General features: G+C 47.2%; 1 protein-coding gene across 1 annotated transcript; it reads left to right on the top strand.

The window, feature by feature from the left end:
• Nucleotides 1-315: 315 nt before the first annotated feature.
• LOC101760535 (probable sulfate transporter 3.4) lies at nt 316-5,636 on the top strand. Its single transcript, XM_004964472.4, has 10 exons — nt 316-933; nt 1,103-1,151; nt 1,283-1,490; nt 1,619-1,790; nt 1,925-1,990; nt 3,706-3,813; nt 3,926-4,042; nt 4,152-4,842; nt 4,933-5,009; nt 5,150-5,636. The coding sequence occupies exons 1-10, from the start codon at nt 520-522 to the stop codon at nt 5,285-5,287; spliced, it is 2,040 nt and encodes a 679-aa protein (XP_004964529.1). The 5' UTR covers nt 316-519; the 3' UTR covers nt 5,288-5,636.
• The last annotated feature ends 9,906 nt before the right edge of the window (nt 5,637-15,542 follow it).

Raw genomic sequence — 15,542 nt, 5'->3', positions numbered from 1 at the left:
ACATAGGTCAAACATGGTAAAACTGATCGAGGGAGTATCTAAAAGGAATATTGAGGGTAGATACCCAGGAAGAACTAAGAGGCAACACGGATTTAGCTCTAATCCGAAGAGTATTAGGTCCGGTGTGCCTCTAAGATGACCCTGCAAGACGAGTTTACGAGAGCTCGCTGGCCAGTAATAGGCGCACCCAAATTAAGCACCACCACAGTATCTTCTTCATCGAGTCGCGTCGTCGTCCAAACCAAAGCTCCGCGTGGCGCGTGCCTTCTCCCGCCTCCCGCTCCCTCCCTATAAAAGGCTCCTCCTCCCTCCTCCGCAGGAATCCATCCAGCAAGCCAACAAGGCAACAAACACCTCCCTCCTCTTCACTCCCCCCCCTGCAGCCCACGCCGTTGTAGGCAGCGAGGGGCGCAACAGGCCAAGCCGACAAGGCCGCGTCGGTCGCCGCCGCTGCCGGCGATCGATTCACCGACCGCGCGACCAGCAGGCAGGAATTAATCGATAGCACCAGCCACCAGCATGGTGGTGAACAACAAGGTGGACAGCCTGTCGTACGACGTCGAGGCGCCGCCCCCCCAGGGCGCTTCCGCCGGTTCCGCCGCGGCGGCTGCGCCACCGCCGGCGCCGGCCCATCACCATGCGCATGCGCCCGCGGCGCCCGTGATGCGTGAGGGCGCGGCGGTGATGGAGCTGCACAAGGTGTCGCTGCCGGAGCGCCGGTCGACGGCGAAGGCGCTGCGGCAGCGCCTCGCCGAGGTGCTCTTCCCCGACGACCCCCTGCACCAGTTCAAGAACCAGTCGTCGGCGCGGCGGCTGGTGCTGGCGCTCCAGTACTTCTTCCCCATCTTCCAGTGGGGGTCCGCGTACAGCCCCCGCCTCCTCCGCTCCGACCTCATCGCCGGCCTCACCATTGCCAGCCTCGCCATCCCGCAGGCACGTGCCTCTCTGCCCCCGTTCCCTCCCTCCCCTGCTTCTTCCTCCTCCATCGCCTTCATTCAATTCCTAGCTACTTTTGGCACGGTTGTTTATGGCACTGCCCAAAATATAGCCGGGCGGCGCGCGGCGCGCAATAACTAACACCGTTCATGTCCTCGCCGTGCAGGGAATCAGCTACGCCAAGCTCGCCAACCTTCCCCCAATCATTGGCCTATGTGAGTTCTCTTCTTCTTCCTCGTGCAAATCGATCAAGAATTTAATTATTAGCTGATCGGTAATGTTTGGCCGATGATTGATTGCTAATAATCTTGTTGGCTCGCCGGCCGGCGTTCGTGATTGCGAGCAGATTCCAGCTTCGTGCCGCCGCTGATCTACTCGCTGCTGGGGAGCTCGCGTGACCTGGCCGTCGGGCCGGTGTCCATCGCGTCGCTGGTGATGGGCTCCATGCTCCGGGAGGCCGTCTCGCCGGACGACCAGCCCATCCTCTACCTGCAGCTCGCCTTCACCGCCACCTTCTTCGCCGGCGTCTTCCAGGCGTCCCTCGGCTTCCTCAGGTACGCGGCGGCACCACCGCCGCCGGGGATCGGATAACATTCCCAATCCATCTATCCATTCTCCACTGTTCCATCGGTTTCAATCCGCAGGCCAGAGCTATAGCTTACGGATGACGCATCCATTGCAGGCTGGGCTTCATCGTGGACTTCTTGTCCAAGGCGACGCTGACCGGGTTCATGGGCGGCGCAGCCATCATCGTGTCGCTGCAGCAGCTCAAGGGCCTGCTCGGCATCGTCCACTTCACCTCCCACATGGGCTTCATCGACGTCATGCGCTCCGTCTTCAAGCGCCACGACGAGGTACGACCTCGGCATGCGCGGTTGCCGGTTGCCGATCCATCCAGCACCAACGACAAAGCCCAGAGCTTTAATTCTCTCATGTATTAAGCCAGCTACGCTACAAATCTAACGCTGTCATGGTGATGATGATGCAGTGGGAATGGCAGACGATCGTCATGGGCACCGCCTTCCTCGCCATCCTCCTCCTCACACGCCAAATCGTAAGTTCATCTGCTTGGTTATATTCCTTCACCTTTCTTCTTTACCAAATTACCATCATCATTCATCTAATAAGAAAAAAGTAAAATCATTAAGCTTAAGCAATTACTATTAGTAGAAAAGAGTTACAGATGCCACTAGCTAGGCGCCAAAATAGTAAGAGAGAAACAAACAAAGGTAGAGTAACAACGGCCGCACGTACAGAAGGTGACGTCGACCGTTTGCACAAGTGGTTTGGCATTTCTCCAGCGACACAGACCGTTGCAAGACCCGGGTAGAATCAGAAGAATGGATGCATATGCATCTCATCTCTTTTCACTTTTCTGTAAATCACCAGTCGGCGAAATTCTTTACAATTATTTGACCATGGTTATGGGCAGGTGTAGCTTAGCTTAGCTTCTAGGAAAGATGGGGTTGGGAAAAGGGAGGGTGGTGATTCAAGCTTGGGAGTTCATGGAGGGGCCCAAAGGGTGCCTGCCACTAACAAGGAATTTGACTCCACTGAATAGTTTAAACAAAAAGGCAGATAACTCATGGGGGAGAGATTAAGCTACCTCCTGCTTGTTGGGACCTTATAATGTTAAGATATTTTCCCCAAAAAAAGGTATACCATTCACTTGATTTAGTTCATGGAAATATAATGTATTGATGGAGCAATACATAGAGGTAGGAAAAGAAATATTCTAACTAAATGAAGATCTTTTGAACTGTTTTACTTGCCCAAGGTAAATATAGTACTATGTTTTAGAGTTACTCGAGTCAACTAAGCAGTTGGTATGCAAAGAAAAGTCCAGTCCTTCCCCAGGCCTAATCTTCCATGTTATCTAACTAATGGACTGAAACACATGGTGCCAAAAAGTGTGTCCTCTTTGAGGCTGTGTTTTTATAAATTGGGATTGGGAATAATTTAAATCGATCATTTTCTTCATCTTTCTTTTGAACTTTGAAGAAAAGGACTATTATAGCTGATGGCACACATATTCTGAAGCAACACTTGTTTGAATAGTTCTAGTCTGGTATGAAATTACAAACACCAATAATCATGTGTATAGAATGTTTAGCATTCATGACTAAACCACATGCATCAAATAAAATAAGGCGTGTGTGTGTGGCTTTAGAATCTATTCTGATAAAGCAGGTGTCCAATGGAACCTTTCCCTTCCCCCTTTTGGGGAGAATGCATCTGATTTGGCCTCTGCCGGCTGATGTGTCACCTCTGCTGGATGAGCAAGTTGGCCATGGCCATCTGTGCATGAGATTTCACCATTTCCGAACTCCAATATCTCCAGAAAACGATTGACAAGCACCGCCTTGAGACTGTAAACGACGCGCCATTAGGTGGACAAGTGGCTTTAATTTCATCAGTCTTTTGCTCTGGTGGGGCAAATAACTTTGTAGAGGATTTGCTTAGGAATGATGCTGTTCCTAGTCACTTGGTATGATTAAAGCGTCAGTATGAGAATTCCACTCTCCTGGGGCCATGCCAGAGAAATCTTCAAAAGATGATGGTGCACCAGGGGCTCAAAAATCAACTGCTTTTAGCATTAAAATGTAAAAAAAACAGTACTCGAAAATTCAGCTAAATTTTAATTTCTTCTATAAATATATCTACTAGTAATTTACAGTAAAAATATTATGTTCCTCGATGTAATTATTCAAGCAATAACAGGCGGATTGACTTATCAAGTGCTAACTTTGTTCGCTGTTCTTTTTTCAGAGTGCGAGGAATCCAAAACTTTTCTGGATATCAGCAGGTGCTCCCCTGGCCTCAGTGATCATCTCCACCATCCTCTCCTTCATCTGGAAATCCCATAGCATCAGCGTTGTAAGTATCTTCAGTACAGCCTGTCTGAACCAGCAGCAGCTTGCCACATTCACTATTCAAATTCATCTGTGAGTAACTCTTTTTTTTTTTTGTTGTTGTTTTGCAAACACAGATTGGTATCCTCCCCAGGGGAGTGAACCCTCCTTCAGCTAACATGCTCACCTTCAACGGCTCCTACGTGGCGCTGACGATCAAGACAGGGATCATGACAGGCATCTTGTCCCTAACTGTAAGAAGAACCATGCATGCAAATGTGTTTTTAATAAACTTAGTAAATTTCAATGAGTCTGCAGTGCTGTGAGTTCAATCTGAGCATCCAAACATTTGATGCAATGCAGGAAGGGATTGCAGTAGGCAGGACGTTCGCATCCATCAACAACTACCAGGTGGACGGCAACAAGGAGATGATGGCGATCGGGATCATGAACATGGCCGGCTCCTGCGCGTCCTGCTACGTGACGACGGGCTCCTTCTCGCGGTCGGCGGTGAATTACAGCGCCGGGTGCAAGACTGCGGTGTCGAACATCGTGATGGCGGCGGCGGTGCTGGTGACGCTGCTGTTCCTGATGCCTCTGTTCCACTACACCCCCAACGTGATCCTGTCGGCGATCATCATCACGGCGGTGGTCGGTCTCATCGACGTCCGCGGCGCCGCCAAGCTGTGGAAGGTGGACAAGCTGGACTTCCTGGCCTGCATGGCGGCGTTCCTCGGCGTGCTCCTCGTGTCCGTCCAGATGGGGCTCGCCATCGCCGTCGGCATCTCGCTGTTCAAGATCCTGCTCCAGGTGACCAGGCCCAACATGGTGGTGAAGGGCCTCGTCCCCGGGACGCAGACCTACCGCAGCGTGGTGCAGTACAGGGAGGCCGTGCGCGTGCCGGCGTTCCTCGTCGTCGGCGTCGAGTCGGCGATCTACTTCACCAACTCCATGTACCTCGTCGAGAGGGTCATGAGGTACCTCCGCGACGAGGAGGAGATGGCTCTCAAGTCCAACCAGAGTTCCATCCGATGCGTCGTCCTCGACATGAGCGGTGAGTGCCATTATATCATTGATCGGCGAAAGAATTCTTGTCAAGGATTAATCAGCTGATCAGAGACGAATCATCACATTGTTGTTGCAGCCGTCGCGGCGATCGACACAAGCGGTCTGGACGCGCTGTCGGAGCTGAAGAAAATCCTCGACAAAAGAAACATCGAGGTAGGGAACACACACATACAACAGCTGATCGATGTTGCTGCAAGCCTTCAACTTCATCTGCCAAGCTGCCCATCAATGTATTGCCAAACGTGTCAGCATGCAACTAACATGAGCTTTGTTTGTGTTCATGAATCTTGCAGCTGGTTCTTGCCAACCCAGTCGGCTCCGTTGCGGAGAGGATGTTCAACTCAGCGGTGGGCGAGACATTCGGGTCGGACCGCCTGTTCTTCAGCGTAGCGGAGGCGGTGGCGGCGGGGGCGTGCAAAGCGCAGCCCTGACCGGAGGAGGCGCCGGGGCGGTAGGCCAGCAGCAGGTGCCCCAATGCCATAGACGCATGCATGGGGCACTCGCGGGTCCTCTGACCAGCAGAAGCAGTAGAGCAAGGTGCTTCTCGGAGGAGGCTAAAATAGTTGTGTTTCTTGTGTTGGATAATTTGGATAATTAGGGGGAGACTGATGAGACCGATAGGGGCAGGAATAACGTGACGCCGACATGCTGATGTTATGGCCTCTTCCCATCGAAGGGAAGAGTTTTTGAAGGATGTAACCCGCAGAATGTGTAGCTGTTGCTGTAGTTGTTGCTCTCAAGTAATGGAAAAAAAAAAGGAATGGTTCTGTTCTGTAGCAATTCAGGCCTTTCTCACTAGAAGAATCCTATGATATCAGGTATAGTGTAGGACATGAATTTTTCTCATTTTACATGGTCTATCTGAACCGTCCATCTTGAAATCAATGGTGAGATAAATCATGGGTGGGTGAGAGAATCATTGGTAGGTGATAAATTCGACGGTTGGAAGCGCAGGCGGTATATATAGTGTATATGACAAGGAGTGGGAAGAGGGAAGTGCAGGAGGCACAGGGATTTGGCTGGGAGACAAAATGATGGGGGTTAATTTGGGTGAGATTGTCAGGATCTGCTTTTTAAAAAAAAAAGCTTATTCTGCTTATTCAGTTAATTTTTGGTTTCTGCGTGTTGATAATCTGCTGCTGAATACTACTGTTTGCTAATCTGTGAGAAAGGCAGGATAAGCTGTGCCAAACCAGGCCATGTCTAGTACTAGTAAGGAGTAGGGGAAGATGTCACTGGACCACTAGAGTTTGATTCTCACAAGTCACACCACTATATATGACATGTGAGACCTACCAACAGCATAGTTCTGTTATGTTGTTTGCTTGGCAAAAACTTGAAGACATAAGACTCAAAGCAAAATTGGTTACAATGCCAAAACCTCACGTTAATTACCAGTAAAATAAGTGTTTCCATAAATACTGAAATAAAATCAAGTCACGATTCTCGTCTCACCTTTGTAAGAACTTCCTGTCTCTTGTCAGTCTCTTTCCTGAATTCGAATCCGCATTGTAAAATAGTGACAACTCTTCTAGATTCTGTCCGAGAATCCACTCTACCCCAGTTTCAAAAGAAACCCAAGATGCAGATTCATAACTCATCAAGGAAAAGAACACCTGGTGGAAGGTGAATATCTTTCCCCCCCTGGGTGATGGATGGATCTTGGAATCCATAATTCATGGTTGCACGCAATTGGCGGGGGCATGTATGTTCCCTGGATCACTTTGTACTTGGTGAATAAATGGTCAAATTTGATCATGAAAAATGCTAAGAAATGAATATGAATCAGCATAATAAGCTCACTTTAATTTGTGTATATCCGGTGAGCATGGTTATCATGAAACAAACTTTGATTAGTACAAGCGCAGGGTGTGCCATGTGTGCACTGGCGGGCCCACACATGTACCTCAAGGCAAGGAATATGTGTAGATATATGATGTCTGAATGGAGCGTGCCATATCCAGAGTTGCTTTGAGGAAGGGCTTTGCTACTCAGCAATGCAAATAAAACTATGAAAGGCATTCATTCACCAAATCAGAATAATATAATGGGATATGGATGCTAAACATGGTGGGTGATCAAGTCATTCACAGAGAGCATGATAGTTTGCTAAAAGAAGTAAACTTTGACAACAAGAGAAACCCGAAGGAATTTCTTTTGTTTAGACATACCAATGTTCCAACTTTCTACTTTTGAGCATGCCCATTATCGATTGGAAAAACAAAATTCATCAAATTACTCAACCTTTTAACTAACTAGCTAGATTCCGCCACACATCATATAGCATAAGAAATTAAAGCAAAAATGCTAACTTATCCTTAAGCTCAGGATGCAATGGGAAAAGCTAGGGGAATGCAAATACAAGTGGGGCACTGAAACAAAATAAGGAGAGCCATTATTGCGTGCAATAATAATCAATGCACATTATTGATACATGCTAAGTTAGTAGTTTCTGAGCCGTCAGTTGTGACAGGAGCACAAATAAAGAAAACAAAGCCATGATACCAGCAGCTATATTTCAATGATGATAAAGGCCTAGTCTATCACTTACAGCAATTAAAGTGGAACTTACATGCATCTATATCCATGGAGTCCATAGCCTATAGCTTTATTTCCAAAGGTAACCAATTTTCTTGCAAATCTTGAGGAACATTTTGAATATAGCAGAGAAGAATGGCCCCTAGTGGATCACCATGTGAATGCAATATTTATAGCGCCTATCGCCGGCCCTAATTGTGGTGAGGATGTGATATTAGAGGCCAATTGGGCAACATGAAACTGTCGGCCAGCAAATGCACCCTCAAATAGATAGAAGAGTGGAGCACCAAAACTAGCAAATAAACGCTAATATAGTAGTAACTAGTAAGCGATGTCCATGTGTTTCTTTTCTGAAATTTGCCATGTGGACCTGTCACGTGTTTTGTCTTCCAGCCAGCTTGGGTTCTCGATTTGGGGCTCTGTTGGTGTGTAGAAAATGTTCTTTCCTTTGGTGTAGGAAAAGGTAGATGTTGAGTTACCTACAATGGCCATATGTGTTCATCAGGCCAATACTTCCCAACTAAACCAATGCAAACTATGTGCCAGAAGGCAAATCATCTGTATCTTTGTGCCAAAAGTGTCATTTGTTGGGGGGGGGGGGGGGGGGGGGCGATATCCATAGTATCTCCTACCCGTTTACATCACTGTCCATGGCAGAAAAGCCAAGAGCGCTGTACAAACTCTAGCGACCCTGGAAGCCGTGCTCGGGCTCACCATGCATGGTGAGTACTGCTGTTCACCCTTTTACCCCTCCTGAACCACCCACCTTCCAAATCTCTCTTTTCGTTCTTCAACGTTTCAACACGGGCAGACCACGCTACAGCATGCGCAGAGAAGGTCATTATTCTTACACTGCTCTACCATTCTCCTGCCAAGCATGTGACGACCTTCCTACTGAGCACTGAATAATGCTAATCGCTCCAAGGAACTGATGAACGTGATGTATGACAGTCAGTATGCATGTGTGGGAATCGTATATGGATTATTGTTTACGCAGATTGATGCTTAACCACGAAGTGTCACGGGTGATGCATCGTTTTCGCGGAGATCGAGCACGGTTCCCGTACGTACGTGTCAGGCCGGTCCAGGACGACAGCCACCCGGCAGAATGCGTGCGTCCATCTGGCATGCATAATCCCTGAATCAGCATGAGCAGAAGAGCAGAAGAGTGTGTGTGCAATAAAAAATGGCTGTGTTAGGCATGCATGAACAGAAGAGCAGTGATCGATCATCTCCTTCCATGGCCGGCCGGCCGGCCGGCCTGGGAGAAAAAAAGGGTGTTGGGAAAAGGAGAGGCCCAACGCGTTGAGTGAGCCATTCGAGAGCTCCATATTCCCGTTGGATTGGACGTGGTGATGAAGAGAAGACAGATCGAGGAGGAGAGGCGAATCTCCTTTACTGCTGCTCCAATAGTTTGATCATGAAACGCTTTTCTTTTTGGGGAAGCGGCGAGTGGTAGGCGACGCGGGCGGCCTTGATCGATTCGGCCTCTCTGTCCGTCCTCGGCAGCATCTATCCAAGTTCCAAGCATATCATAATACTTAATTCATAAATAAAGCAGCTCCTAATTATACTATTTATTATCATTGGCGGTGCTGCTCTGAATTGGCTCCTTTAATTTCGAAGCATGCTCCTTTAATTGCATGGTGGAGAGTCATGAGCCTTGAATGGCCTCCTGATTAACCTGGTGAAGAATAGTATTATTAACAAAACTAGATGGACTTGTATTTAATTTGTGATTAAAGGAAGTTAAGTTACTATGGTTTCTTCGAGACTCGCCAAGTGAGTGATCAGTCTTATGAAGAATTCATGTAGAAACCCAGTTCCACTAACCTTCAGCAATTGCATGCTGTTTATATGGTCAGAGGAACTAGCTAACCAATTGGTTCATTTGTTCTACTCCGTCTTTGGTCACCAAAAAGAACTATTCTCTCTATTCTAAATTATAGGTTGTTTTAGCTTTTTTTTTATATTTATAGACTTTATTGTGCACTTAGATATATCATATGTCTAGATGCATAAAACGACCTATAATTTGAGATGGAGTGAGTAGTTGATTAGAATTGTTGTTGGTCATCGATCAGCAGTTCAATTCGAGTTAAAACAGTGTGTGAGCGTATATTTGGGTCCAGCAATAACAAATCAAGTGCTCGGAACTGCAAAGTACTAGTCCTCCACCACGTGTAGCATATTGTTATTGATCTGGAAAAAAGAAAAGAGTGAGAAAATGATCATCTCATCTACTCCTAGTACTAGCGTTTGACCTCGCTTTGTCCATTAATCGTGGGCTTGCCTCCATTGGCTAGCAGTACGTACGTAGTGCACCGGACGGCATATTCGTGGTAGATTCTCTGTGCGTTTCACGTACCCACCGATGGATACCTCAAAAGTTTGAGCTTTAGACGGGTCCACCCTAGGGTGCCCCTTGCACCACCATGTCTAGGTCACTAAGCCACTAATGACATCTTTTTAGATTAAGCGCATTGTGGCATCTTTTTAGATTAAGCACATTGTGACATCTTAAAGTGTGTCATATTCTTTTCTACTCCCTCAGTTCCAAATTGTAAGTCGTTTTGGCATTTCTCTATATATAATTTAGATCTAGATGCATAATAATATCTATAAATCTAGAAAAGCTAAAACGACCTACAAGTTGGAACGGAAGAGTACATCGATAGATTGAGTATTTGTGTTGGACTTGCGTTTCATTTCTAGAATGACATTATCTGCTCCCCTGCTCCGATCCAAAGCATAACAAACTTTAAACTCCTCTCATTTTCATTATATACGTGCACACAGATCCTAATTCTTAAAAGAAGAAAAAGAAATTCAGTCGGCGACTTGTTTTGACATGTAGCTAGTGTGTACGTACTCCAATGATGCTAGCATCCTACGCCACCCATAGTCTGACTAGTAGCACCCTACCACATAGTCTGACATTGCTACTTTGGCACTTTGGCGCACAAACGTACAGGTTTGACTTGTTAAGGTTGCCAGCGAGCAGGAACTATGCGCTATACCTGCTATACTTGCACTAGAGCCATGAAAGGCTACGCAACAGGAGTTGCTGCCTGGATCACCAGGTAGTCCCATTCTTACACCCAGAACGACAAGATCTTGGCAACGGCACTCACACACGGTCACCCTCATGCATGCTTTGAGGAGGCATGGTGAAGTAGGAAAAGGGGTTGCTCCTGGTCCATCGATCGGTTGGAAGATGCATGATGGCGAAGACGATAAGAACAAATGCCCTCCGCATATATCATCAGTTCCGATCCTGGGTCTATTGAAGCTCGATCTACTCGAAAGCTGCTATCATGCCAAGCAAAGTAGTTTAGCTAAAATTTCACCACACATGGGTATGTCACCCTTTTCCATTGCCATTCTTGTTATGGAATAGAACCTCTCATGGAAGTCAAGAATCCTTTTAAGGCACTGGCCTCAATCTTTTCTACGGAGTATGGTGGTGGACGAAAACGAAAACGCACTTGCTGGTGTGCCTGCAGGTGGATGGTTGCCAAGCATTGACCCAATTGATGATTTACCTTTTGTTGCTAGGAAAAAAAAAATTGATTGCTTTCAGGTTTATTTCACCAGAATGCACTTTGCTGGTACATCAGATATTCAGATCTGATGCCAAAGTCAAAGGGGCAATATCTACTTCTACTTTGTAGCATGACAGATGTTCTCTGAACATTTTATTTCAACCTCTATGACGAACACAAGTTTGAGGCTTCCGCATGTTCTGTGATCTCAACTCTGCAAGAACGGAGTCACGTAGCAGAGGCTTTTACGGCCATAGGCAAGGCACGGCAAGTGACACCAGCAGCAATCTCAAAATAATTCAGAACCACCTCTAGATAAGACCAAATAGAACGCCACATGATCAACCTGGCAAATAAGGATAAGAACAGCTAGCGGTTCGATCGGGATGTTGCTCGTGGCTTCGTCAGTGACACGCACAGCAACCTGTCGTGTCTTCCTGACAGGGCGCCGAGTGAGTGACCGGCCGGCTGGCATCTCTTTCAGACAAGGTGCTACGCCACGGCTCCCGAACAGCATTTCTCTACCGTTTGCCCTGCGAATTTGCGATATCATTATCATACGAGAAAGGAGGCACAAGATGATACACGTGGTCTCTCGCTATCCAACCCTGCAGTGCCGTCGTTTCGACGAAAACCTCATTGTCACCATACCCAGAGGATTTTGGCTTTCGCCATCGCCAAGCCATATGATGCTTCTCACCACCTATGCTCACCTTGGTTTCCTCAGGAATCACATTGCTTTCAAATCAAAACTTTCAAGATTCTCTCCTCGCAGATGGAGAGTGGTGTTCGCTTTGTTTTCCTCAGGAATCACGTTGCTTTCATATCATACACAAACTTTCTTTCAGGGTCATTTTGTTCCGATCCCAAGTCGGCTTGCACGGATTCAGAGCCATCATCCATTCCGTGGAAATGGGCCGTGTCATCGTCGGACATGAGGGCACCGTGAGAGTAGAAAGGAGAGGTTGGGTTGACAGGAAGGAGAGGCTGGAGATGATCAAACTCTAGTGCCATCCACATATGTCTGAGCCAAACGGAAGCTCTCCTTCAAAACCAGCCATCATGTAAACTGGAGGGTCAGTAGCTCAAAATTCACCTCACACTCCTTTCCAATGTCGTTCTTGTCATGGTAACGAAGAATCCTTTGAGGTAGTTAGTGACATCCCCTTTTCTATGGTGGTGGTGGGCTGGTGGCTCAAAACGCATTCCCTTAATGACCTCGGTCCCTGCAGGAGATGTGTTGTTTCCAAGCATGTTGAGCAATAAGTTTTACCTTCGGGTTTATTTCGTCAGAACGCACTTTGCCGGTAGATCTGATCAGACGCTCCCCAGTCAAAGGGGCAATAGTTCTACTTTTGTGGCACTACAAATGATCCCTGAATCTCTCCTACTTTCTGTGAACACAACTTTCAGCATGCATGTTCTACGGTCTGAACTCTGCAGGTACTCAGTCATGTAGCAGGGATGTTAGTGCTACATATTGCCCCATTCAGTATCAGAATAACTTTCGAAGATCACGGATGAAAACCATCAACAGATATAAGTTCAGTGGGATAGTGCTCCAGAGTATATTCTGAGTTGTCGAAACAGAATACAAAGTTTATTGATCCTGTATAAACAGGGTGCATACAAAGTTTATAAGGAACATCTTGTCCTTATCAGCAGATGCACAGGCTAAAACACGAAGATGCCTTGGCACGGCAACATAGGGACCAGGTGAAGTCCGGTACCTCTTCTGCTAACCAGATGGAGACTTCCAACGGCGAACCCGAGTGAACATAGCACAACCTGCCACCTAGCTCGCACAAGGAATCGTTGATGCTTAGCACACCCCTGCACGGTGAACGTCTCATCCCGCAAGCTATATCGAAGGAAAACATCCGAGCAGACCTCATCATCGGCATGGTCGTCATCCACAGATGTGACGGCGCTCCAGTAGAAGAATCCTGGCAAACAAATCGGAGTCCTGGACTTGATGGGGTGAGGGTCCATGGTTTCCTTCCATTTCCAAGCCTCTTTGCCACAGCCAACAGTCAAGGTCTCATGGCCAACGCTGCAGTGTGTGATTGTGCCACCTCCTCCTGTTTGAGTCACAAAATACAAGCGCAACAAGGGCCTGGCCACCTTGTACGTGCCACTCCAAGGGTCGAAGCTCCCAATTATCGGCTGGGATACTAGCTGTGTTCATGTCCTTTGTCGATTTAAACATGTACGCAAGCGAGACCAGAGAAACGATCTCGCCGACTCGTGCAGAGAGAGTCCAACCCTAAACCCGATTCCCCACTTCTGATCTCCGGAAAGGAGGCAGGGCTCAGCAAAGGAGGCAGCTTGCTGAGAAGGAAAGCCAACTCAGGAAACAACTCAAATGTAAGGTCCTGGGACTTTCATCGCTGGAAAGGATCATGGTCAGACAGCAATCTAGGTTGATCCACCTTCGTGAAGGGGATACAAATACAAAACTTTTTCACATGCAGTGTGGATACAGAGCTAAAATGAAGTTTATTGCAAGGCTAGAGCACGAAGGTGGGGTGGCAATCACACAGGAGGAGAAAGAAGGGGTCATGTTCAGCCACTTCTCTGCCATTATGGGCACTGCCATGCAAAGGAATGAGATAGTGAACCTGTCTGTTCTTGGTTTTAATAGAGAAATCTGAGCCATTTGGAGTTTCCTTTCACTGAGGATGAAATTTGGAATACTATCAAAGATCTACCAAATGAAAAAGCGTCTGGCCCAGGTTTCATTGCGGAGTTCTACAAATCTGCTTGGTCAATCATCAAACCAGATGTGATAGCTGCATTTGACGCGTTCTACAGGAACACAGTTGCACAGCTGCATAAGCTCACCGGCGCATTAATCACTTTGTTGCCCAAAAAGCAGGATGCCAAAATGCCAGGGGATTATAGGCCTATAAGCCTCGTACACAGTTTTGGAAAGTTACTGGCAAAGCTACTCTCAAACAGACTTGCACCTGAGCTCAGTTTATGTTAACCAGAGTGCCTTCATTAAACAGAGATCTATTCGTGACAACTTTTAATTTGTCGAGCAAGCTGCAAGAATATTGCATAGGAAAAAGAAGCCCACTTTGCTGATTAAATTGGATATCTCAAAAGCCTTTGATAGTGTATGTTGGCCTTTCCTCCTGCAGCTGTTACAAGTCATGGATTTTGGATTAAGATGGAGGAATTGGATAGCAGCATTGACATCATCAGGCACCACAAGAGTTCTGCTCAACGGTACACCAGGCCCTGTGATTCATAACGCTAGAGGCTTAAGGCAGGGGATCCTTTATCCCCAATGCTCTTCATCCTCACAATGGAAGTTCTACACCGGCTGTTGAGGAAAGCAGTGCGGGAAGGTGTCCTCAAACCACCTGCAGATACTACAATACACCACCAATGCTCCATTTATACCGATGATGTAATATTATTTGCTGCACCTGATGTCCAGGACATCACAACAATCAGAGAAATTCTTAGCTTCTTCGGGAACACATCAGGCCTACACACTAATTTGCAGAAGAGCCTGGTAGCTCCTATAGCTTGCAATGCAGATCAGGTTGAGAACATCCAGGGTATCTTGCCAGCTCAGATTTCTGATTTCCCTATCCAGTACCTTGGATTGCCTCTATCAGTCACCAGGCTCAAGAAATCTCATTTTCAGTCTCTGATTGACAAAGTCTCGGCAAGCATACCGGCTTGGAAGGCCCCCTTGATGAATAAGGCAGGCATGCTTACTACTGTAAAGGTTGTCATGAGTTCCATTTGTGTGCACACATTCATATCTTTAAAGGTGCCGGATTGGGTTATTCACGAAATCGATAAAAGACGTCGAGGGTTTTTTTGGCCGGTAGCAGCAAAGCGCATGGAGGGAAATGTCTAGTTTCCTAGCCTTCAACATGCAAACCACTTGAATTTGGTGGGCTAGGCATCCCAAATCTACGCATTGCCTCCTTCTCCTTGAGGTTGAGATGGCTTTGGTTGCAGAAGACGAACGTGGACAGGCCATGGAGTCATATGCAGCTTGATTTTGCCCAGGACCAGATGCTACAAAATCTCTTCCAAGCTTGCATCGAGGTACAATTGGGGGATGGGAACCGGGCGTTGTTTTGGACTGACAAATGTCTTGATCAATCATCGCCTTGCATCATTGCTCCTGAGCTATGCAAACTAATTCAGTTGAGAATCAAGAAGAGGAGGACAGTGGCTCAAGCGCTGAACCAGAAACAGTGGATACATGATATTGTCGGACGGCTCACGGTACTAGCTCTAACTGAGTATGTCACTATCTGGCATGTTTTACAAGGGGTGCAGCTTCAGGCTGGAAGGGAGGACCGTCAAATGGAAATGGAACATTTCTGGCGAATATTCAGAGAAGTCGGCGTACCAATTTTTCTTCAAAACAGCTGTCACATTTGCTGCAGCAAAACCAATTTGGAAATCATGGGCTCCTCTCAAAGTCAAGTTTTTTATATGGTTGGCCATCAAGAACAGGTTGTGGATGGCGGCAAGGAGACAAAGAATAGGACTGCAGAATCAGGCCGATTGTGCCCTTTGCGATCAAGCATTGGAAACGGCGAAGCACCTGTTCTCCGGATGCTCCTAC

Source organism: Setaria italica, chromosome IV (genome assembly GCF_000263155.2).
Source record: "Setaria italica strain Yugu1 chromosome IV, Setaria_italica_v2.0, whole genome shotgun sequence".
In the NCBI taxonomy this organism is placed as follows: domain Eukaryota; kingdom Viridiplantae; phylum Streptophyta; class Magnoliopsida; order Poales; family Poaceae; genus Setaria; species Setaria italica.
Note: the sequence above shows the minus strand (reverse complement) of the source record. Positions and strands in the feature narration are given on the sequence as shown.